Source organism: Daktulosphaira vitifoliae, unplaced genomic scaffold (genome assembly GCF_025091365.1).
Source record: "Daktulosphaira vitifoliae isolate Bord-2020 unplaced genomic scaffold, ASM2509136v1 Scaffold_3, whole genome shotgun sequence".
Classification (NCBI taxonomy): Eukaryota; Metazoa; Arthropoda; class Insecta; order Hemiptera; family Phylloxeridae; genus Daktulosphaira; species Daktulosphaira vitifoliae.
Window position 1 is genome coordinate 6553970 of NW_026099574.1, and position 27611 is coordinate 6581580.

The 27611-nt window shown below is 24.0% G+C and overlaps 1 protein-coding gene across 3 annotated transcripts in view; it reads left to right on the plus strand.

Annotated features, from left to right (window-relative positions):
- LOC126902970 (acid sphingomyelinase-like phosphodiesterase 3a) overlaps nt 1-26671 on the plus strand; it is an 87089-nt gene extending 60418 nt beyond the window's left edge. Inside the window, exons 6-12 of one of the 3 annotated variants that reach the window (XR_007703384.1) lie at nt 15838-15998; nt 16361-16544; nt 18703-18815; nt 18888-19063; nt 21526-21782; nt 22441-22580; nt 22803-24745. Coding sequence is in view for 2 of the 3 variants with exons in the window: in XM_050680800.1 (XP_050536757.1) it covers nt 15838-15998; nt 16361-16544; nt 18703-18815; nt 18888-19063; nt 21526-21757 (866 nt within the window). In the remaining variant the exon portion in view is untranslated. Of the gene's footprint in view, nt 1-15837; nt 15999-16360; nt 16545-18702; nt 18816-18887; nt 19064-21525; nt 21783-22440; nt 22581-22802; nt 24746-26389 lie in introns of those variants that run through there. The other 2 variants (XM_050680800.1, XM_050680799.1) reach the window with 2 other exon arrangements.
- The last annotated feature ends 940 nt before the right edge of the window (nt 26672-27611 follow it).

Here is a 27611-nt window from a genome sequence, read left to right on the forward strand (position 1 = left end):
CAACTATCGGGCGAACAAATCGTGAATTTGATTATTATACCTTTGCTTTCAAAAGTGTCAAAGAACCACCATAAATAGGCCACGGAGAGGTATGCTCGTAGTTACTTAGTTCTGGATAAGCTCTCCCTTGTTTTTAGTCTGTCAACCCAAGCAACTTGATAAAAACTTTTGAAATTCGAGACGCAGGTGTTTGTGTGATATGACACATTCCCCACCTTAATAGAAATCAATCTGCAATCACAGATGTGTTTAATGAAATTTTCTTTGAAATGAATACACCAAAAACATACTAGAAAAACATAAAATAATAATATAAAGTCAAGAAAAATTTAATATTTCAATCCTTGGAATCAAAGTTAACACAATAAATCACGATTTTTTATAATATTTACCACAGTCGTTTGAATATCTATCACAACTTGTGTGTAAAAATGAATCGTATTTACTAATACAACACACAAACAATATTAATTCATAACAATGTATTAGAGTTAAAAAACTGTAAAAAAGTTTCCGAGGATAAGAAATTTTTTCTAGAACTATTATATGTAATGGTTCTTTTTGTAGTTTTTTGGCTATTGCCGACAATGACGTTACAATGATAACAAGTAAAATTGTTTTTTAGAAGTTTACAAAATATAACTTTTTCTGTAATTTTTCAAAGAAAATTACACATTTAAAAAAAATTCACATAATAACAGAACTGCAAAAGTTTCATAGTGTTAAAGTTATTTTCACTTATCCAATTACTTGTTAAGGAGTTATTTTTCTACTAAACACATTACTGTGTTAAGAGTAGGAATCATTCATCAAATTTATATAAGTTACTGTTTGAAAAACTCATAGGATTTATTGTCATGAAAATAAAAATTCTAATCAATTTTTCTATAAAATGAAAAATCATCCAACAAAAAATGCTAAAAGTAAAAATCATATATAGACATACAAATCATTTATTATCGCCTTGCCTTTATTTTTATTGGTAAAAAATGCTTTACTGGATAATTATTTTCTACATTGTCTTACCTTTTATTGCAACACTTTTTACTTTATAAAAGAACTTTTGTATGTTGTTAAACGAATATTTCTAAGCAGTAATCTTTGAAAAAATATGTGAATATATTATAGTATCTAATATTACTCGATATAAAAAATTAGATACGATAAAGTTTTACTACATGTTTTTATCTACAATGAGATTCTTTTTATTAAATTCATATACGTGTCTTCTTCTAGTATATCACATATATTAAACTTTTTATGAATTTCAGTAAGGAACAGCTTCGTTGTTGGGCATTAATACTTGGCCTATTTAAATACATTATACGCTTTAATATATTATACATATACATACATACCTTTGAATTTGAAAGTTAGTTAAATCCAATTGATTTAGTTAATACTATCAAACTTTACCCTGTTCAATACATATTACGAGAATAATACATAATTTTAGACAAAACAAAGTTTGAAACTTCAACAAACAGGACTAATTTTGTATTGAATCCATTATATTAGAACAAGTAGTACTATGATCAAAGTATTATAATGTGTTTTAATGCGTCTAATGAATTGCAGACTGTACGATGGTCTATTTTCTTCTTACGAAGAGTGAATGGAATGCTTTGTAGAATTAACTAGTAGATTCTATTGATATCTATTGAAACTATTCGGCATTTATTTGAGCGAAGAATTCATGTTATGTGTTAAGTGATATGCTTAAAATATCATCATGGTACTTACATTTAGTATATGTTTATTGTTTGGAAGCACAATACACTATCAATGAAATTGTTTGACCGGGATTTTGCTGTATAAGAGATATCATTAATGTTCTTGTATACAATAAACAGCACGTTTGTTATACACAATAGATTTGCTTATAAAGCTAGTTCGAGAAAGTTTTAAAAATAATATAAAATTTTTCATTGCAATTTTATCAATAATATTTTATGATAAACGACTATATTTTAAACTAATACTGAGATTAATGTTTATATTAATCAGTGTAGTTTACTACACTGTGAGGAACTCAAGTATATCTCGAATTATTGAGCCAAAATCTGTAGACCATACGAAGGTAAAAAAAAATTATCTGATTATTTCGACTTGGCAATTATTTTTAAGTTAAACAAATTTTTCAAAATATTTTTAGTATTTTAACAGAATACAATAGTACTATTGCATTTTTTACCGTAGGGTGCTATAGTATCCTGAACCGCTAGGTATCCGAGGAAGTGTTTATAGGATTTTGAATTGGATTAGACGGGCGCGTATTCTAAACTCGTCTACATCTGTAGCCAAACGAATTTCCAGAACTTACCTTCGTAATGATAGTAATAACGTTAATCCGGCGGTCGACTTAAACCTCCTCGCACAACAGTATTAACTGTGGATTACACACGTTCCAAATTCACCGTTAGACTCCCACACGTGTCCAGTGGTTAAATTTGACTTGACTTTCAAAACGGTCATTGCTACCACCGTCTAGTGATAACAAAATATCAAATTAACTTTTATGCGCAGATTTTGTGACACACATCCAAAATGAACCTGAAATAAAATAAAAATGTCCAAGCTAAGTTATGACAAGGATTATTTTTTTAAATCGACAATTTTTCATTAGAAACACAGCTAAAGACATCATAAATTTTACTTTTCCTTTTTTACTAATACATTAATTATTTTAGCTGATTATTAACTCTACTCTGTACTAAATGAATAAAATAATATTTTCACGGAAATATCCATGCCCTCTTATGATTATTGGTAAAGAATTTTTCATTAAACAATAAGTTAATTATTTTATTTGTAATGTACTAAAATAGAAAATATGAATTTGAGATGATTCTTCTGTAATAATTCAAGGATAAATTATTTTATTAAATTTCTTATAAATATAATTTTAGATGTATTCGATACCACATTGTTTATAGCTAAACTTTTTATTTTCTACGTATCATTTTTAAACATTAAAAAAATATTTAAACTTTATTTTTATTGCTAAAAAACTTATCCTGTAAAAACAAATATGGTGTACAAAGAAATCTTAAGCCATATTAACCGTCGTTAAAAATTATTATCAATAATTATTTTTCATAAAAATACAAAATATTTATGAATATGTTTTATTACTATTTTGATAAAACTATAATTTTATAAATATTGTTATTCAATAATTTTGAAATGTTGACACAATTTATAATATATAAAAAAGTTTTAATGCAAATTAACTAGAATCTTACACTTGGATAAAATTTAAATTATTTTTAAATGAGTTACGTTATTATTTAAATTTTTTGCATCTCTTGCTACGAAATTCAGTTTCTTTATGAAAACCATTCAAATATATATATATATATATATATATATATATATTTCCAATGACTAGGCAATTTTGTTTAAAACGAATACTTAGAAATAAGTTCAATTTAATTTTTTGTATCTACCTTTTTGTTAAAGTCTGTCAGTGAACATTGTGAGATAATAAATTACAATAATGCGTTCATTCGAACATGAATTCAAAAGTATAATGCTACCGATAAGATATAATGAAGCACATATGTGTAGTCATTAATGGTCGCGTCTAAATTGTCCACTTATATAAACATATGCATACTAATGCGCAAATAAATATTAACGGTTCACTTTTTTGGTAACACATTAATAATATTTATTGTATAATATTACATGGCAAAATTGTACCAAAAAATAAAGTAATACTTCAGAAAATCCGTACCAAAATTATCATTTAAAATTCATTATTATGCTGCAAATCAACAAATTAGTTAACTAAGTAAATAACTACAGATGTTATAGAGTTTAACATGTGCATTAGATATAAATGATACACTTCTTAAGTAGATGTTTTAACACTGCACTAATCAATTTAATTAACATAAAAGTACATCTAAATGCAATTGAATATCAGTTTTATTATTTTTGATGAAAATAAAATTAAGATTTATAAAGATAATTAACATTACTTAACTGCTCAACTAATTTTTTAACAACAAAATTTTAAACGGTTATGTATATGAAAGATTTTTTCATTTTTCACACCATATTTTTAAAAAAGCACCTTAATCATAAATAACCTCCTCCTATTGAGTATAAAATACCGTCTAAAACGCTATCCTTAAAAAAAAAAATATTTCGTCAAATCGAATTGAAACACAAACTTTCTTGATTAAAAAAAAATGAATTATTAAATTTAAATAAATTATAAGTTTATGATTTTTCAAGTTAAAATGCAATCATTTTATACTTGAAAGATATTAACTCAAAAGTTTTTTATAGTATCAACTTTCCAATACAATGATTATGATGAGTATCTCAGCCGATTATAAGAATTATCAGAAAAATAAACAGTCATATTAAAGACGCTTTTAAAATATATTTAAGCTACGTATTTGAATACACTAAGCAAATTTTATTAAAATCATGTATTTAAATACTTAAAGAGAAAATTATTTAAATACAGGCACAAGTACTAGAAATACATTTTTAAATAACTAAATTTTATAAATTTTTATAGAACTAATATGTGAAAATCAAAAACTTCAGGGGATTCATCTTAATAAATAAATAAAGGAATACGCGTATACACAGCATAGAAGCAATAGTGTCTCCGAAATTGGAGATTTTAACAACAATTGATTGACTCTAAAAAGATCTCACGCTAACAGAAATAATGAAATGATCCCCTGATAATATTATCAGGACTCATTCTTGGCCCATTAAAAATTTGTTGATTTAAAATTAAAAAATATTAATGGTAAAATATGTTGGTATTCCTGTTTTTATCAATAATTATAATATTTTATATATAAAATAAAAATAGATGTTATATTAAAAAATTAAAAGCACTTAGTACATCAAACAAAAATACTAATACAAAAAAATTAGAATGTTGAAAAAATTATGTATTACTAATATTTTCAAATTTTACAAAAATCTAATATCATTTATATTTAAAAAAATATTTGTACAAACATGTTAATCGGTGTTACAATCATTTATTAAGTTTATTTTATTATATATCAAGACTAATAAATCAAACTAGACATTTTTAATTTTCAGGAACTCAATTATTTCAATTAGTTATTGTCCACTTAAATTTTAACGGACGTAACATATTAACCATATAGTTAATTAATTAAATTATAATTCATTTGTTTTAAGACTATTATACATTACAGTTAGTGAAAAAATTATATACTATTGAAATTTTACTGATTTAAATTTGATAATTATAGGTTATATATTATTTATTTTAATGTCGAATATTAAAAGGCATGATTAATTTAAATTGAGAAAAAATTCTTCAATTTAATAACTATGTAATATAGGGTCCACATTTTAAAATTTCGTTTAAAAAATTCGAATATAAAAATATCTTTAAAAAGTCAAAGAAAATCAGTTTTACTAATTTGTGTTTTTATAATGAAGAGTTAATAATCGAAACATATATGTTAATTTTTTACTTCTTCGTGATAAAATTATTGGGGATCGCTCATTATATAAAAAGAAATCTATTTGACAATTGTGGAAATAGTTTTTTATGATGTGTGCTAACTATTAAACAAGTGATGGATGAATTATAAAAAATAGCGTTCTAAAAATCTTTATAGATCTTCTATTAACCATTGTGATTCTAATGAGGTCTTAAACGGTAAATTCCGTTCTCCAGTTTTGAATGAATAAGATAGATAAATACAATTCAAATAAAAATTTGTAATTTTTATAACTATTATAATTCACTGATTTTTTCAATTTTTAAATTTATACTAAGTATGCACTCAAACAGATATTCATAATAAATTTTTATCTGATTTTAAAAAATATGTACTTTAAGAGTAAATCAAAAGAGTAATATATTATGAGATTTTCATGTCGATATTTTTCTATATTTAAATTATTATAATACTCTAGTATGATATTGAATGTTTCTAGTTAATATCTTATAATAAAGCCGATTTCAATATCCATCTAATCCAATTATCTAAACTAAAATAGTTTAAATTTAGGTTATTGAAATTTATTAGATTTTGAAGTTGATAAAAAATTGACTATAATTTCAATTACCATGCTTCCATGATTTTAAAAATCCAAGAATATAAGATTATGTTATTGTATTCATTGTACTCAATGAAATTCATATACATTTAGCCTCAATCGAAACTGAAAAAGTATTTGATTTACCATAATGTATTCTTTTTTTATGTCTATCCATTACTCTTAATGGACCAATTTTAATGAACAATATGTCAAAAGAACTTGATTATAATCTAGTTGAACCTATTGTAGATTAAAATTGGAAAAAATTCTCTCAATTTTAGAAATTTAGAAAAATGTATCAAAAATACATATGTACCGTATAAAATGATTTCCAATATTTTTTTTCTGAATTTTAAAACTACTTTAACTTTTTTATAATAACAATGATTCTAATTTTAATAAGATTTACTAGAAACAATAAGCTTTCTTTTACTGCGTATTTAAACATTTTTTTTTTAACTCGAATTTTGAAACTGTTCCGAAAAGTCTGCGTTTGTCTAACCCATATCAAATTAAAGCTTTTGAAAGGAACTTCAACATAAAAAAAAAATTCATTACGACGAATGTTTTACTATGAGAAATCAACCGTCGAAGTAAAAAAATAGCAAACAAATGTTATTTTTAATAAGCATTTAATATTTGAATGAAAATTTATACCATAGAAATTGTGAAATTACAAATACACAAATCATTGTAAAATTCGCATTAAAGCGTTTTTTAAGATAGTTATGTTAATCATTGTTAAAATTATTTTATACTTTTCTTAAATATGCTGCGACCTCAATAAACTGGAATTTAGTTTTTTTTAACTCATTTATTTTACTAAAACCTCAAAAATGCTATACAGAGAAAACCCAAAGAAAAATTGTCTTATCCACTACATTACACCTTAGGTATTATGTTTTTGATAAAGTATTTCTAGAAAATGCCAAAAGCCATACAAAGATAATACCACTTGAACAAGTGCACTATCGTTAGCGATTGCACATGCTATAATGATAACACTTCATTGTATAAATAAAAAATTTTGTTCAGATATTAAATAGTATTTACAACTTAACTGGGAAATTAACCAAACATTTACCACCTTAATTGTGTAAATAATGGTATCTTAATATTTACATGGCTGACTGAAACTTGATCGTAGCATGAATTGAATACAGTAAACAGATTTTCAAGGAATAACAACAGCTTGTTTGCATAGTAAGCCAATGATAATGGTTCCCAGGCTGTCGGTACTGGTAAGAAGGTACGATTTGTTGTTTATTTGTTCAGCGTTAAGTACTATCTCTTTTCATTAAGATGACTACTGATAATAGCGCAAGGTAAACATAAAGTTAATAAGACTATAAACATGTTGAGTACAAATCACAAATACAAACGCAAGGTTAAATACAATTTATTCACTTTCCACAGTTTTCAATAAATCATTTTTTTAAATAATAACATGATTTTAAAATTTTTTTTTTGTGATATTGTTGGAATTAATTAATTACTCACAATAATATTTATGCTTTTCTAAACTAACTATCTATATTTCAATACCTATTTTCAAGTACGTGCGTTTATATAGAGAGTGAAATAGATCTAACTGACAACTCATAAAATTTATCCACATAACCTTTTTTTACTTTTTTAAATAAAGTTTTACAATATAGGACTATATTTAAATTAAATTTTATGTTCTTTTTTACAATTACAAAAAATATTTTTTTTTAAGATTTGAAGATAGCCATTTTATAGATAAGTTATAAAGAAATATTTTAATACAAAAAACTCTAATTTTAATTTAGTAGTTACATTTCTACAGCATTTTAAAGTTTGTTGAATTTTAGTTTTTTTTTACGATTTTCTTAAGTTATCCAATGATACTCATATTATGTAAACAACGGAAATAAACATTATCTTTTTACGTTTTTTTTCCATGAAAATTATTAACACTTGAATGAGTATCTGTAACTAACATGAAAAAACAACTAGTAGTAAAATTAAGTTTATTAAAAATAATTATAAAAATGTGTATCTAAAACATGTTATAATAAGTAATAGTGAATATGTGCATTTATTATCAAACCTAACATGGAATATTCTATAATAATATGATATCGTTGATAGAAACACGCTAATTAATCATTTTTATCACTTTTAACTTGGCTAACCATCGAACACTTGTAGTTAACATGCGATAATGTTTCAAACATTTTGTAATAAAGATTAGAGATAATAATTTCTGTAAAAAGCGCGTTCTAACGTTATTATTAACCCATGGAAAAGAAATCGCGTACTGTTACCAGTAAATAACGTAAAAAGATAATGTTTACTTCCGTTATTTACATATTATGGACTAATATTTGATACTATAGGAAAATTGTAAAAAAAAGAAAATATAACAAACTTAAAAATTTTGTAGAAACGTAACTACTGAATAAAAATAAGAGTTTTTGATATCAACATTTTTCTTTAAAACTTATTTATAAAATGGCTATCCTCAAATCTTAAAAAAAATTTTAATAAAAAAATTAATTTTTAATATATTTTTTGTAAATGCGAAAAATAACATAAAACATATTTAAAAAATAGTCTTATATTGTAAAAATGTATTTAAAATATTAAGTATAAAAATGTTTTGTGGATCATAAGTTATATGAGTTTTCAGTTAGATCTGTTCCACCTTGTATATATATATTATATATATTTGTTTAATAAGAATATTTGCAAGCTGTACTAATTTGTACAAACTTTCTAGTAAAACATGGTTTTAATCGAATGTTTGTGTGATAAAATTAAGACGGTAAAAATTTATAGGGTGAAATATATGAAATGTGAAAAACATACTACTTATCTTCGAACTGTCCTTTAATCTTCCTTAACGGATTAACTTCAACGACACGCGCAAGTCGATTTATCCCCTTACATATAATATATTGCTCCGCTATAGACGTATTTGACTTAATACAAAAAAATATTCTTTTAGAAGATATAAATGTGTAGTGGGTTTTTATTTTTTATTTTTATACACAATACAATTGAATAAATAAATAACAACATCATAGACTTTTGTAACTTGTCATTATATCAATAATATTTTTTGAATTATTCTTGAAAATTTTTTCAAATTAATATAAAGTTTACACGAGGCGACTTTAAAGTAGAATAACTATTGAATTCAATTATTATAGACTAAGAATACTTAAAATTTACCAAGATATTTAGCAAATTCATTACAGCTCAACAAAAAAAATACGTGTACATTTTTTACGTATGGTAACTACATTGTTGTTATTTCACTAACACTAACGACATTGGGACATCCTCAAATATGAGTCTAATAAGCTGTTTCATTCCCAAGAATGACGTTACTAAATAACTTGATTAATCAGAGTCTAAATCTGCGGTGTTTACAAGAGCCCTTTGAAAGTTTCGAATCGTTCAATGAATCATAAACTTTGATCTATGATTCCCTGAACGAATCGACAGTACACTAAAGCGCGTACATAATAATATGACACAACTATGTTGAATGCGTATTCGCGAGTATACAGTATACTTATACATTGTCAGATGATGGAAATAAACTATACTATACGCATACACATTTATCACTATAGCAAAATACAATGGCAGCCTAAAGAGGTGCCTTTCCTGCTGCGTGCTAGATATCATGACAGTAAGCCCGTAACAAAATTTATGAGGGGTTTACTGTTTGCAACATCTTTGTAGGAGGTAATGTGTTTACACGTTGACTTCTGAGAAGAATAACGTTAGACAAATTACACTAGAGAATACAAAACTGAGTCCAACACAAATTGCAATTATTACATTCATATACCACGTTTACTTAAGAAAAAAGAAAATTAAAAAAAGTTGATATTAAAATTTATATTAAGTTAGGTGACTTTTATAGAAATTTCCAAGCCAATTATTTTATTAAATGTTAGAAATCAAAAACAATCTGTAACACTAAAACTCATGAATAATTTCTGACAAGCAATCCGTTTAACTGATAAAAGGAAATCCGATCAAAAACAACTCTAACCAAATCAAATTTTCAAACATTTTGTCTAAATCTTATTCAATTTCCTTCCAAAAAAGTTTTTTTATATTTAGCTCTAATGATAAAATTTTTTAAAAAATAATTATTTATTTTAGGTCTAAAATATAACGTATTGTAGACAGTGTACTTTATAAAGTATACAACTATTCAATTTTTTATAAAAATGTACAGATTAAAATTTAATGTATTTTTATAATTAATTTTAAATAATAAGTTTATTGTAAGAAAAAATTATTCCCAAGAATAGATTTAGGAAGTTAAACAAGAATCTCTTTATATTATTTTTCTTTACTATTAATGGAGAATTGTCTAAATACGACAATGTTTTATTAATTTATGAGTTATTTTAATTTTTAGTCATAGACGAGTGAGAAGCGCAACGTAAAAGAATACTTATCTGAGTGTTATTTGAAGTTATAATGCGAAACTAGTTATTGACCAATCAAAATTTTATTTACTAAAAAAATAAGAGTTCCCATTTGACTTTTTAAAGTTACTCTAAAAATCTAACTTTAGGGATAATTTTTTCTTAAAATAAACTTGATATTTACAATGGTCTTTAAAAACAAAATAAATTTTATTCTATAAATTTTTATGAAAAATACACTATTCAACGAAAATATAGGGGTAGTATATATAATAAATAACACTGTTTATACTTGTACAGATTTTATTTTGAAAATAAAGAAGAAAAAAGAAGTTAAAAACAGTTGGTTAAAAATGATCTCTAACTTTATATTCTACAATAAGTAAAAAATCATTGTTTTAAATTTTTCCAAGGTTCTACTGTTTATCTAATAATATAAAAAAAGTTAATTTTCTTATTTGAACATCAAAAGATCATACAAGTTTAGGGTATAAGGGTTAGTAGTAGAAAATGAATTTTCCTTGTAAAAAAGCTCAACAAAGAACTATTATAGTTAAACAAATTAAATTTTGATTATCTCTAATATATTTAAAGATGCTTCATGAGGCTTAGTTAAGGGATCATTCTATATATTATATTGTCTCGTCAGTAGAAAAAAAAATGACATAAAAATGTTATACAAACATTCTCAAAAAAAATACTCGGTATACCAGACACATAAATGTAACCTAGGATCGTGTTGTATCACATGTATACATATATATGCATTCAAAAAAGGTAGATTGACCAAATTGGGTTGAAAATGTGCTTTTCAAACATGGTACGTGCGATGGTGCGTTAAAAGATTAGAGAAAAGATGTGTGTTTATGATATTAGAAGTATCCCCAAGTCAGCAAAATGAATCTAAAAAAATGCGCCTATAATCTGTATCGCTGTTTACCACTTATAGATTTTTACGCTGTAAATGAATGAATAAAAAAACTTTTCCTGATTGGTGAACAATTAATTATTTTGTATCTTCAACTTTCATATTTCATATGGCAAATAAATATAAAACTTGTAAAAAAAAAATTAAAAAGAACAAATTCATATCGAAAATACCGAACGATAAATAAGTTTTGAAGTAATAAGACTTGAGTTTTTTCTGACTTGAGCATTGTTAACCGAAATAATGATATCATATTGATTTTATGCAGTCAAGCGAAATTTAAAAATGAACTATTCAATTATGCTTAATAATAAGAAAAAAATAAATTAATATATAAATAAATAAACATTGTACGTAATAAGTTATGAGTTCAGAAATAAGTTTAGACTTCTTTAAACGTAAAATAGATTACACGAGGATTAGAGATGTAAGCCTGAATGAAGACGAAAAAATAATTGAGAAAGTTTGGAAAAGTAATCGGAAAATATATATACTTTATGGTCGTAATTTCATTACTTGGCCGATACAAAAACTAATTTAAGAAATATAGAATATTAAAATAAGTCATTTTAGAATTAGGTACATATTTCATAAAACATTTATGTCACCTTAAACGTACTGTTTTATTTGAAGAAAATTCGGTATTGGTGGTTATATTACTTGGATAGGATCTTTAGCCACTCTTCATACATTAATTTGTATACATTAATAAATCAATCAGTTAAAAATTTCAGAGACAAAATTTAAACACATGTGATTTGCAGTTAAATTTTTGGTATTTTTATTATAAGGCAGAAGTAAGTTAAAGATAAATTAGCTTAATTCAACAAAGAATTTTAACTTTTTTTTTTATCGGCCATGTTGATTTTCTTTATTGAAATAACTAAATTCTTTATAAGTTTTCCTTTAATCGCTTCTAAAAAAGTATTTCAGTTAAAAAGTTTGAAATGAATACAAATTAACCTAAAATAATCTTGACTACTTTGCAAATAATAACAAGAAATAGAGTGTTAAAGTATTAAACATTAGTAATAATTTATAGCTGACTTTATAAACTAACTGAATTATGTATGCGCAATGAACAAAATTCATAAATATCTATTACTTAAATAATTTACTTCGGAGGTGTGAAAATTATAAGTTAAATACTGTTTTAATGGAATGCTATAAGATTATTTTAAAGAGTAGATATAAATCTTAAAGTAGATATCATAAAACTTACATAATATGTAAGTGTATATGGAAAAGATATTATATATTCTATACATATGTGAGGATGAAGATTTTTTTACTTGGTCAACTGATATAAAATTGATAAACAGTGTTATTTCTTGCAGTCTATTGTAAATACATTCTTTTGAAATGAAAACATAATTTAGTTTTGTGGTGATATAAAAAGAATTGTGTATGTTTTTTTGGGAGTAAAACAAACAAATTAAAATAAACAGTTAATATTACAAAATAATGATCAAATAAAATAATGTAATAAATAAAATGACAATAGTAAAATATTTAATTTATAAAAATGTATAGAAATACCCAAACAAAATGATTTTGATATTATACATTAAGTTTAATTTGTAAATCGTGTTATAGTAAATCGATTAATTGAAACAACACACGAAACTACAGCTGTATTTGCATGATATTATGCATACAATATTATTTTACGAGGGTCGTTATCTGTATCACATCATCTATCTCAGACCTATAAATTATCAAGTCACATACCTATAAATGTCTTTACTACATTATTGTATATAGCCCTAACAGCTAAAGTTAAAACATAGCCACTGTGCGTTCGTTCACAATGAATACCATACGGTATTTCGCGTTTGTTGTTTTCAAATAGTTTAAACATCCTTTTTAAACTTGGAAATACTTTGCCAATATAATAATCGTACCAGTACCTAGCCGTACGTTTGAAAATTATATCCTTACCTTTAGCTGTTTTCCGTGTTAAAAGCTCATCAACAACGTCACTTTAGTGAGGTTTTTTTTCCCGAACGCCTGTAATGGTGTTAACAGTTTTAGCACAGCAGTACTTATTATTAATAGTCAGATTATTATTATTTATTCGTTAGTGGCACGTCAAACGGAAAATGGATTTTTCACAACCTGGTAGAAACACATTACGACCATTCGGTATCACGACATCTATTAAATGTATACTATCATTATGGAAATAATCAAGTTAACAAACAGAAAGTCGCACGTCATTAATGCGTCAATGGATTTGTCGATTACCGGAGTCAATTAAGATCACTCATTGAGAACCATGTTTAATGCATTATTAAAATTATATAAATATTATATTTTAATCGTTGTTCCTGAGCTGATCTAAAAAATGGACCCTAAACGTATATTATTTATTTAGGTATTACCTTTTTGAAAACAATTGCTTTTAAAAAAAAAACACGAATGAACTAATATCTCGTAAATTACTTTTCGTTTGTATTATGTTTTATGTAGAATATTTTACATAAAACATATGTTCTTTACGCACAAGTGTAACAACAAACCCAAAGCATTACTGTACTTACCCAGGAGGTTTAAATAAAATATTTAGTTTGTAAATTATTCTTCTTAAATTAAACTGAACATAGGTAAACACTAAAGTAAAAATATACATTACATATTGGTTACCAATCAAACATACGTTGTAATTAATTTAACATTATAAGAAAATGATCGTATTATTATTTATAAATTGACATTAAAAACTATTATACTTGAGTTATGTTAAATAAAAAATTTCACAAATGCTGCTTTTTTGCATAACTAAAACGCCGCATTGGTTATCGTGAAAACCAGTTACATAGATTTTGCCTTATATCAAAATATTCTATTGTAACTAATAAAAAATTAACCAATTTTTTAATAAAATAAATATGTGTCTTAATTTCCATGATTTAAAAAAAGTTTTGAATATTTTTACAAAAAATTCTACAAAGTATTTGGATTTCCTACAAAGATTTTTACTAACTCGATCACATTATATGACTTGATATCGGAAGAAAATAAAAATTACAGAAACTAGTGTATAATTTTACTTATGAATAATTTCAATTGATGTTTTATTTTTGTTTTTATTGATTGATTTATATAAGTTTCTAAAATACTTGGTTTTTTTTGCTTTCTTTTCATTTTACGGCAATTTGACATTGAAAATATGCAAACAGGTCAACTTTTATTTTTATAAGAAATGTTCGATTACCAAAATAAATATTTTTGTTGGAAATAGTTGGAAAATTACGCCTGTGTTAGGGTTATTGATGTGTGCGCGTTAACATGTGTCTTATATTATATGTACGCTACGTTTGTGAAAATAAAGAGAAAATGCTGACTGTTTATCATTGTTCGACGAAAAGGGTGTTTTAAAGTGATTTATATATTTCTCCGAAGGAAAATAGAGCGTTCGGCCATCGGTAAATAGTACTTGTATACATTATTGGAAATATAAGAAACTTTGTCAACGAATTACTTATTTTCAGCATCGTTGTGATATAGTAATCTCTTTGAGAAACAAGTGAACGTTACAGCTATGAAACATCATCGAAAATCCTCATATTTGTCACTTGGAATTTTTTGATAAAGTGTTTACATAACTGGAATAGATCAAGGAATCCATTAGTTCAAAAATGTCAAAAGTCAAATGTTTTCACTTCAGGTCATACGCGTACAATTAAAGCGGATCTGACGTGTGGCACTTACGCAAAATTCTACTCTTTTTCCAGCCAGACAAATTTATAAAAATTAAATAACGGCGTTCTCCGTCAAAAGCGTATAAAATATTTAAACCAACTGTGCCTCTAAAACACTGCCGATTTACCTTATATTTTACCGTTAGTACAGTGATCTTAAAATTATTATAACGCGATTGTATAAAAAAATGTATTATATTTTACAGAAAATTGGCTTCGTAATTTTAAAGTAAATCTCGTTATGTTATCCGACGAAAAAGTTTTTCATAAAAATAACTTATCCCAAAGACTAAAAAGTTGTTCAATGCATTTTGCTTACATTTTATGATAAAGTGTAAGTAAGTGTTTATTTGTTTACTTTGTATGCTACTTACTGTACTAAATATTAAACAAATCGATAACTCAAATAAACAACATATATCTATTTTAAATTAACTATAAAACTATACTTCATGAAATATGAATTATAAATGATAATTACACTATTATATTATATTATAATAACACGGATTAAGAAATTCAATATTGCAACAAGAAAAAAATGTATCTTATAAAATTCAATTTTAATTTAAAAAAAAACATTTTTTGACTTATCCATTTCATTGAAATCCATTGATAAAACACCAATATATTAGTGTTATAGTTTTATGTAACAAAATTAATAATATTAATGAACTATTCTAAGAATAAGTGAATTATAAATTTTAATTATGTTTATTTTCAGGTGGTTACTACACAATAGAACAAAAAAGCAATAAACTGAGAATAATTGCTCTAAATTCTAATGCATTTACCTCATACGAAAATGATGAAGATGTTAATCCAAATGAGCAACTCGCATGGTTAGAAAGAATTCTTCTAAAGTCCGCTAAAAATAAAGAAACGGTAAATACAAATAATATAATGTTTAATAAATAAAAAATGTCAGTTTTAATAAATTAGATAACTGCAGACATCTTTTATCATGCAAATAATTATTATAAATTTATTATTATTCATTTAAAACAATAGGTTTATAAATATATAATTTGATAATAATAGACTAAAATTATTATATATTATAAATACTCATATAATTAATTGAGTTTTTTTATCAGAACTAAAAACACGTATTTTAAAAACTGAACAATTTTAATTTTACTTATTATTATTATTTTTTTAAGATTTACTGAAAAACTTAAAGTACTTTTTTATTATTATTTATTTATATTACTTTGAATAAAATTCTTATTTCATCCTTTTTATAGGTTTATCTAGTTAGTCATAAATGTCCAGGAGTCAATGAAAGGGATCCTGATGAAGCTCCCAAATTTCACGATAAATATAGTTCTAAGTACTTACAATTGATTCGGAGGTATGCCAATATTATTGTTGGTCAGTTCTGTGGTGACCTTCACTCGGATACTTTTCGAATAGTATATGATCACAATAGTAAGTTATACAATATTTCTGAATGATTTAAAAATAGGTAGACACGAAATGAAAGAAATTCAAATTTTTTATTACTCCTAAACTAATCCTAATTTATTATCCTAAAAATGTCCAATAATGCATTTTTCAAGTTAATATTTTTAATTCTTAATAATGGATTAATAATAAAAAAACCTTAATGATGGTATTTTTAAAAATATTTTAGAATAATTATATGAATCAATAATTCTAGATTATAGAAAATGTTTAATTCTAAAGAAAAAAATTCCTCCATAAAAATAAAAATTATAAAAAGAAATTTTTTTAGTATAATGGTATATTATATATTTATTATGTAGCTTTAATTCGCATACAACTACTTAAAATAGAGTTGATAAATATTTACTTAATAATAAACTGAAATAATATAAACTCTTATATTATAACTAAGCAAAATTTTATTTTATACAAATCAATTAAATTGTTAATTTAGCTACTTATTTGTTTTCAAAATAATACAATTTTTTTGATTTTAACTAAAATTTAAATTTATTACTCGCCTTGACAAAATTCACTACTGTTTTATGCTTATTAATTATATTTTTGTAAATAAGTTATATATTTTTCGTCATAAATAATTTTATCAATAGATATATTGGCTTTGTGAAAAATATGGTTTAAATTACATATGTCCTTGTCGACAACATTTTATTTTTCTCAAAGTTTCAGATCTAGTAGCTTTCGATAATAATTATTAGTTTGTCAATTTGTGATCCAACTAAACATAACACAACCTATTTTATAATCTAACTTAGAATTTTCTAAGAATTTATTGAAGTTAGATTAGAAGATACAAGTTTAACTAGAGGTGACTAGTTCATTTGAATACTGAAATTTTATTTATATAGTTACTCATAAAATTGCTAATTTGTATTCAGATTAAAAAATTATATTTGTTAAATAACTAATAAAAAGTCCTTTATTTATGAAATATTGTTAAAATTTTTATATATATTTTTTTCAAAATCTTATGAATATCAATTATTATTTAAAAAAATAAATGTCATATAATTTCGATGTTAGCTGTTAAATGTTTCAAACAATATAAAAACTTATTTTTTGAATTTAATATCAGATAAATTATGCTACAAATACTACTTTTCTATTTATAAAATCACTTTTAGTTTGTAAAAAAAATCAAAATAAATTTAAATAACTTTAAAAAGAACATTTTAAAAAGTTCGCTATAAAAATAAAATTTTAATAATAATCCATTGAGATTAAAAAAGTTGTTCAACAACTTAAATTAATTATTCAAAATACTTTTAAGAAAATACACTTTGTATATCTAATCATTAAATTTCTCGATTGACATAAAATTTGATATCCACATAGCTTATCAACACATACTCTGAGCTAATTTTGTTCACAATAATATCATTGTTATTTAGTTAATTTACATCTCATTTTGATGTATTTAGAACACCTTAATACACAAACAAATTGTATGATATTAATGTACAAGTATTAGAAAAAAACTGAATTAATGTTTAGTACAGCTTATTAAACAATTATTTAGTTGACTCAAAATGGATTTTATCACAACCATATTTATATAGTTATTCCAATATTTATCATTACTTTAAAGCAATTTTCAATTATCAATTATCTTTAAGTTACATCTTTCAAAGAAAATGTGCTGAAAGTAATATTTAGTAAAAAGACTTAAAATTAAAATTTTACTGTGTGTACCAATGATAATAAGAAAGTTAGAAACGTCAAAAGTTAATTAAACGTTTTTCAAATAAATATGTTAAAGGCAACCCTCTTAAAATTTCAATTAAAAAGTTTATTATTCAAATATTTAATAAGTCAATGATAAATTCTCAAAAGCAATGAAGTTTTAAGGTATAGAATTTAAAAAATGTTTAATTCTCGAATTCCATACTGTAACATGCAAAAATAAAAAAAAACTATTCGTTTTTGGTACATAAAAGAAATAATAAACATAATATTAAATTTTAAATAACACACGTGTGTGTTTTATATAAACAAAATACTGTTATATAAAATACTTAATATTTTCCAAGTAAAAATTAATCTGTTCATTATTTTTAAAGTATACCCGAAAAAGTATTTTTAATTTAAATAATAATTAAAAACATACAAATATTTACAGAAAGGCCGGTGTCGTGGATGATGATGTCACCATCTTTAACACCTAGCAAATCGCCAGGCATATCGAATAACCCAGGCCTAAGACTTTACAAATTTAATATTAATTCCGGCCATGTAAGTGCATGTATCCAAAACTTAATTAAAGTTAAAATATTAATTACGGATATCTGAATTTGTTATTTAAAGATTTTAGATTACACTCAATATTATATCGACTTAGAAACGTCGACGAATGGAAGTCCGGATGACTGGAGAGTAGAATACAATTTGACACAATATTATGGGCTACATGAAATCACGCCAAGATCATTACATGAAGTGGCAGAGACATTTCAACTGGATAATTCTATACAGTTTGACAGGTAACGACTAATATTAGTCGTACTTAAACAATTATTTTATGAAGCATATTCTTTAATGTTATTATTATTTGACATGGTTACCTAAATTATATGAATGATAACGACACAATTAAATAAAATATTAAATTAAAACAAAAATTGATAAAACATTAGGCTAACTGTTCGAGATTATTATTTCAATTGATTTGATCTAAGAAAATAAAAATTTTCTGTTGATATTTTTACACAATTCATTGAATAACACTTTTATTTTTAAATAATTCATCGAAAAAACTATTAGGGGATAATTATTTATAACTCATAAATAATCTTTGATGAAAATGTTTGTTATCACACGTACTTCTGCTTGTTTCGAAAGAAGAAAATCTAAAGTTTAGAGAGATCTTAACTTTAGTTCGACTTTACTTCAAAACGTGCTGACCGTTTGAATGTTCTTCAACTATTGAAATAGTGATGAAAAGAATAAAAATTATAATTTTGTTTGGTACTCAAATAAATTAATATTAAATATTTTTACTGTTTCATTGGCATAATTGCACAAAATATTTCAATGATATGAATATTGCATTTAATTGCTATGATATTAAATACACACAACTCCATTTCGCAGTCATTAATTTTGTTTTACTTAAATTATTGCATACTCCATTTGCACAATATACGAATGGAGTATTTAACATGTATTGTTATATTTTTAACTTAAATCTATAATTATACTGCAATCATTATTATTAAGACTTCCAGTTTTATGCGCCATTATTATTTTAATATAATATAGTGAAATGAATTTAGTTTTCAACTTAAGATTATACTTGAAACTAACTTGAGATACTTCATTATTCATTTGTAACTTTATACGTTTTGTTTTGCTTTGCTAAAAAACTCAGCATTTCTCTTAAAGTGCGCTTCATTATTGACTTCGCCGAATCACGTCTTCCAAACTTTTAACGAGTATTCAAATTTATTATTTTATTGATAAGAATGAAAAACCATTAAAGATACTTTTACGGATATATTCATTATTCATTTTGGGCATCATACTATATTTAGTAAGTTTCATTATTAGATTCCTATTAATGATTATTAATTTTTTTTCATAACCGAATGCTGTAATATTACTACCAATGCACAATTAAAACTTATGGCATCTATTAAAAAGATAATTTAAATAAAACATTTAGCTAATTTAGCAAGATAATATTGATAATGAATGCTGAAAACTGATAAACAAAAATGTTTCTATATAAATTCTAATATACATATTTCTTAATTAATGTTAGTCAAATTACTTAACTTATATTCATTAATCATAAAAGATAATTATTTTTAAAATATTTACATATTACATATTAATATCAATTTTTTTTCATTGTTGCATGGAAAATTGACTTTTACTAACTGTAATTTAAATAATTTAAGGGGTACAAATATTATAATAATTACACGAGACAATTATAATATTTATCCTAAAACCTAAATGTAACATGTCTTACGGACTTTCTATTAAGAAATGTTCGTTTTATATCAAAGTCATCGCTTTTATACGTTAATTATTTTGGTCTTGTAAGATTTCAGTCACATTATATCATACAGTTACATACAATAAATGTATATCAACCGACTATGTGTCTTTTATTTTTTACTTCTATCACTCAAAAATGAGTAATTTACAATATATTTGAACGAATAAGCAATTTGACTAGCACAACAACATTAAAATTATAAATATCCCGTCTTTATTTTTGATATTAAATTTTAAGTCTGGTCTATATTTTTTTCTTTGGTAGTTATATTAAGAGATAAACAAGCATTTATAAAAAATGTCTTAAATTCACTTAAGGGTTTATTATTTCTTCTATTAATGTTCTAAGTGTCATTATTAATTTTTATCTTCAGCTCGAAATTTTACTTTGTAAAAAAAAAAATAACAATAATATAGAGTATTTTTTAGACATGACGGTACTTAGGTTTAAGTATATTAAAATAAATTATCAAGTAGTTCCTAAACTTTTCTACTTGCAGTTTACTTTGTATTTTAACAACAATAAGAAAACTCCACCTGTATATGATGTATAAAATATGCTACAGAATTGTGTGTGGAATACTTGGCACCCTTACGAAGTTCATATTATCTATTATCCTTAGAAGAGAGATGATTCCTTTGTTCGTTTTACATTATTTGAATACTATCCACCCGGGCATATTGTTATTACATGTATTGTATTGTGCAAAAGCAATGTATAAAAGAAATTATAAAAATTTGCAATTTAATCTCCTATTATTATTGTGCATAGACAAATTCAAATAAATGAACTTTTAGTTTTTATAATCTTTATTTATTTGTAATAAGCTAATATTAACTTTTCGAAAGTGAAACATTTTATCTTAATAATAGAGATCTACTTTGCATTTTATTATTTTTCTCGAGAATCATGTTTTTAATATGAACTTTTTATTTTCAGATACATCGAGGCCAACTCTGTGCGGTTACACCAATCTCGAGAGTGTAACTTAGAATGCCGTAGAATGCACTATTGTGCTGTTAGAGAGTTGGACTATAGTCGGTTTCACAGTTGTGTAGAAACCGCAGCCGAAGCGCTTTCAGTTTCCGCTTCCCCGCCACACTGCCACACGCTATTTGCTGCGGTTTTACTGGTCGCCATAGCATTAGTACACCAGCGCCAACAGTATTAACCTTCATCTATTCAACTTTGACATGGTAAATTAAAAAAAAATAATAATCATAAATTAACAGCGAATGATATTAAACGAATAGATAAAATAGATATAACACCCAAAAGTCTTAACTCTTTAGATATAGGTAGATTTTTATTTTTGCCTTCGTATCAAGTTCGTTTTTTTCTTCTTCATAAAATTTTACACGCCAGGTAGATAATAAATAATTTGTATACACTTTTGGCCATACTGTTCGTATTTATACATTTTTAATACTGCAAATTAATACTCACTAAATAAAATTATATTAATAAAAAAAAACATTCATTACTAGAAAATTATATAAAAATTCAATTAAGATTCGGAAAAGATTTTTAACTATGTACATCTATTATAGTGTACACTTGAATATTTATTAAAACTAAATAAACAATACAATAATAAACAGAATTAATAATAATTTAATAAATAATAATATTCAATATCGATATGTCCAAATCCAATTCATTTTTAAACAAAATGATTACACTTAATCATTAATATAGTTATAATTATGGTATTTATTTTAGGAATAATTTATAGGTTTGATTAGAGTTATTTTAATAAATAAAGATGATAATAGACATTAAACTTAAAAAATCATACACTAATTTGAAATAATAAACTAATTTTAAGGCTTTTACAAATGAGGTACACAAAAGTTTCAGGTAAATCGGAAAAGATTAAATTGTGACACAAAAAGCTTAATGTTTAAAGTATCAATAAATTTGTATTACCGTTTATTTTTCATTGTTTTGATAGCATAAAGCATTAAATAACGGACTCAAAAAATATTCAAAAGGTAAAATATGTTAAAAATGATATTTAAAATAAATTTTATTCTAAATAATTTTTTCATTAATTTATTATTTTTGAAAAAACGTTAATGTAAATATTTTTGTTGTTAAAAATTCACAAGAAAACTTTAAAAATATAAAAATTAATGAAGAAATTTTCAAAAGGTGCAAACTGAAATAATATAAAATGAAGAATTTAGCTTAAAATTAGTTGATTTCTTTGACAGTGCTCAATCTGATGCTGATAATTAAATGCCATCGAAGAAGATAGTTTTAATGAAAGCTCAAGTAAAAAGGACGCTATGGAATTATATTAGAATTAAATTTGAAAGTTTCAAAAAAAGAGCTGTAGAAAGATTAATAAGAAGTTATGACGAATTATAGACACTAAGCAAGTTGTATATTATATCAAAATTATAATTTAATAATCAAGTATCCATTTTATTTGTACAAGTAGAAATTTTCTCATTAAAATCAGAAGAGTCTGACGTAGTTTAGGATGATTTTAACAAACCTGGTCCTTCTAAAATGTACATTAATCAACCAACTAAAGGAAGTGTGATTTAATTACTCAAAAACTTGTAGCTGCTCTTGATAAATGGGAAATAAGTAATAAGGATGCATTATCTGCATTAATATTAACAGTAAAAGCATTGAGTAAGCAAGTTGAAAAATTAATTATGATATTAATAGTCTTTCAATTGGACACTCACATATACGTTTCCGCGAATAGCGCGTGGAAAAAATTCGTAGTGATTATTGGGTAACTGTTAATGTTTCCATTGTTTTTTTTGTGAGATTCATACGCTTTAACCATTACAACCATTAACAAAACAAAAAAATGTTAATAGACTGCCTTTTATTGCTTCGTATAATGGTGAGAGTATATTATTAGGAGTTTCAACAGTTGATACAAAAACAGAGGTTAGCCAGACTAATGCAATTTTCCTCATTGATTGGTGCATAATAGAAAATTTGGATATATTAATCGGTACTTGTATTCTATAAGAAAATTACTTATAACATAATATTTTATACATACCATGTCGACATCATATTTACGAATTAGGCTTGAAGAGTGTTTTTGAAGTATGATTGTGTACAAAATCTGGTCCTGATGTACCAATACTTATACGCTTTCAACAATGTTGAAGAAACATAGCTACTAACAAATTCTAGCCAGGTACAATGAATAACTCTGAAAAAAAAAAATAATAATTTATATAGGTGTAGATGTAATTAACTTAACAAATAACTATTTTCTCATTAAACTAACAATCACTTTTCTGGATGGAGTTCCCCCGTGCAAACTTTTCTCTGAAGTTTCGGGAGCTGTCTATCATTCTAAATAGATGGAAAAAGCTTTATATTGTTTAAAAATATTTTTACTCGTAAATCAATTGTGTTTTTAACAAAGAGGAGAAATGTCATTTGTTAATATTTGCAATTTCATTAATCGATTATATGTATACGCTTTGTTTTATGCACCGCCTCCCAGGCACCATGCCGAGATTTTATTTTATATTTAACTTTATTAAACATCAGTCATTAGATAAAAATATACCAGAAATCACAATTAAAAACCTGTTTAGCCATTTATGGTATCTATCGTCCGAGACCACGGTATTATTATCAATTTTTAATTCACACGATACATGTCACTAAAAGAAAAATTATAGTTGTTTTTAAAATTCAAACTAATGACAATAAACCAGTAGATATTTATGGAATGATAAAAAATCTACTGAAGTATAAAAATCTTTGAAGAAGATTTCATTTGTTGTAAATGAATGCTATTTTCATACGTTTTAATATAGACAATAATTTTCTCATTATTCACCCATTATTATGGAGTATTAATAAAAAATTTAAAGGATCGACAGTTCTATTAATAGTTCAAATTTAGTCAATGATAAAACTGAAAGTAATAAACTACTAAAGCATTTTAAGATTAAAATAACATACCTACGATGAAGTCAAAACCTATATTTTCTTTAAGTAGTGAACGACTACAGTAAAAGAATGTTTCCAGTTTCCTAAAAAAATGCTATTTTAGATAATTAGTTTAACAATTATTATTAGTGATAATACAAATATTATTTATTATTTGCCATACTATAAAACTAATACTGGAATTGATTTTATGAGTTTAGCAATAAAAAATTTATATTAGCAGTTTCTTCACTAATAAATTATTTATGAAAAAGTTGTTTAGAATAAAAATTGGTTTAAATATTACTTTTAAGATATTTTTGTGAATTAATTATTTAATGTAATATGTTGAAAAAACAATATAAAATATACGGTTATCCAAAATTATTGAGATTTAAAACTTTAAGCTTTTTATGATTGGGGTCAATCAAATCGGATTCATATCAATCTTTGGGGGCACCTCATTTTTATAAGCATTCAAACTGATTTAGATTGTACAATTTTTCAATTTTATAACATAAATTTTAAGAATTACCATAATACACAATAAAATCATGTGGTAATCATTTACTGTACGATCGTCTGTACATTAATGTACATATATATTTAAGTTATCTTTTAACCTGTGATTTCTTTTGAATTTGGAATGGTTAGTTGACATGATTCAATTGCTGGTATTTAGATTGTGTGTTATCGGCATAAAAGTGGTCGCCAACCTGCAGAATTACACGTTTTGTCGTTTCTTACATATTTGTATTTCTCATAGAAAAGACTGCGAACGTTACATGTGTACTTTTACTTCTATTTTGTTAATTGTAATTTTTTCAATCATGCACTTTCCTTACATATTATCTTTTCCCATACAACTATTCATGATACTCGCTAACAATAATGCATGTTAGTATAATAACATCAGTATTATGCATTTGATAAACTGAATTTTTTATTTGTCATTATTTGATTTTGATAATGCAATAATTGTGTGTATAATTGTCTGTTTATATATTTTTTTATAAAAGAAACGATAACGTTATAAAACGTCTAATAACGCTTTTTAACGTTTCAAACGATTTTTTTTTTTGTTACTACAGTGTTATTTAATTTATTATTATTTTTTATTTGTTTAGTGTTGTTATTTAAACTTATTGATATAGTTTTGATTTTGGTTTTATCTTTTTTAACATTTATAATCGTCATAATTATAACACTATAAAACGTTTTCAAATTCTGTTTTGTTGTATAATTTAGGAATATTAATACTTATGCATATGTCAACTTCAAAACAAGTGAATTCGAAAAAGTTATTAATGCAATGATTTTTTGCACTAATTTTACACCTTACGTAAATGCAGCCATTTATACCCTCGTACTATATTTGTAAAATAGTAAAAATGCACTTGTGTATAATTATGGAGTTGAAAAAATTAAATCAAAAACTTAATTATTCAACAAAATAAAGATATTTCTTTTCAATTTGATATATGGTAAACAAATAAATATTTTTTTATTCGTATAATTAAAATATTTTACCCTTTCTGAATGTATTAATTAAATCTTAAGAACTTAATATTAAAATTTCATATTAAACATCAAACATTAAAAATAAATTAACATAAATTAAGCCTCTGCACTACTTGGATACATTTAAATATGATTTACTTGAATTTTGTTGCATAGATTCACTATTGGAATCAAGAATTATTATATTACGATACTCCAACTAATCATTAATAATATTTTAAATGGTTGAATCTATCTATTCATTGGTTGTAGTCTTCGATTTTTTATTAAATTCTATTGAATAAAATATATGAATAAATAATAGAAAATGAAATATTCAATAAGATCACAATTTTATAAATGTTATTTGTTAATATTGCAGCAATGGTTGAATTCATGTTTTTCGATGACAAAAACCTATTTGAGAGAAATTGCAGTATTATTCTTTGAAATGATTTTTTTAAAACAATATCTATTTATGTTGACTTTTAGTTTATGGCTTTAAGATATGTTACCAAAATTGTGAATATATAAAATAATATGTATATTTGTATAATAAAAAAATATATTTATGAACGATAAAAACTACAATATTGTTATAAATCTACTACTTTAGTATAATTTATTATCTAGCTGAAAATTATTTTTCTTTATAAAATAATAGAACAATTTTTTAAAAAAATTTTAATTGTTTATTTTATTTATTAATATAATTTTTAATATAACAGGATTTCACAGAAAATTGTTTGTATATAACTTAACTTTTATTTGTTAAGAAAATTATTATGTTCTTTCAAATGAAAATATTAAGTGAATAAAAAATAATTATTTAAAATTTATAACATAATTTTTGTAATACATCCCATCTATTAATGAAATAGTAAACATTTATTTTTAACAATTTAAATGAAAATTACTTTAACAAAATATTGTTTACTATATTATTATACTATACAAATTATAAACAAAGTCTACAAAAAGAACTTTTAAGAAATAATTTTAAAAATATAAAGGAGACCTTTAATCTTATATTTTAACCTGTTTTTATTAATTACTTTTTACGTTATTTGCATTTCAATGAATACCTAAACGCAAAAAAAACACGCGTGTTTATTTTTTCCAAGTCATTATTAATAAATGTTATGAAAAGTACAATTAAAAAGTAAAATTTGTATTATTTATTCTTTTTTTTTTAAAAAAATAATTACATATTTCAGATGTTTTTTAATATTTCTATAAGACTATCAAAATTTAATTATTTTTTATATTTTTCCTGTATTTATTCATAAAAACTATATATTAATCATATGGTTTAATTAATTTTTTACCATCAAAATTTATCATTCCCAAACTAAATTTTTTTTTCATCTTATAATCTGTAAACAATATATTTATAATGTTGTAAACAAATCTCGTTATTGTAATAAATTATTATTATTATAAATAAATTATTATTACCTAATACTATAATCAAGTATTAATGTCATTATTTTATTTATAATTAACGTTCTCTCTAAAAAATATTCTTGTATTAGAGAGCACGGGAAACCTACGTAGTTCAGCGCAACGGAATCGAACTCCAGTTCGAATTCGTTTATAGGCAC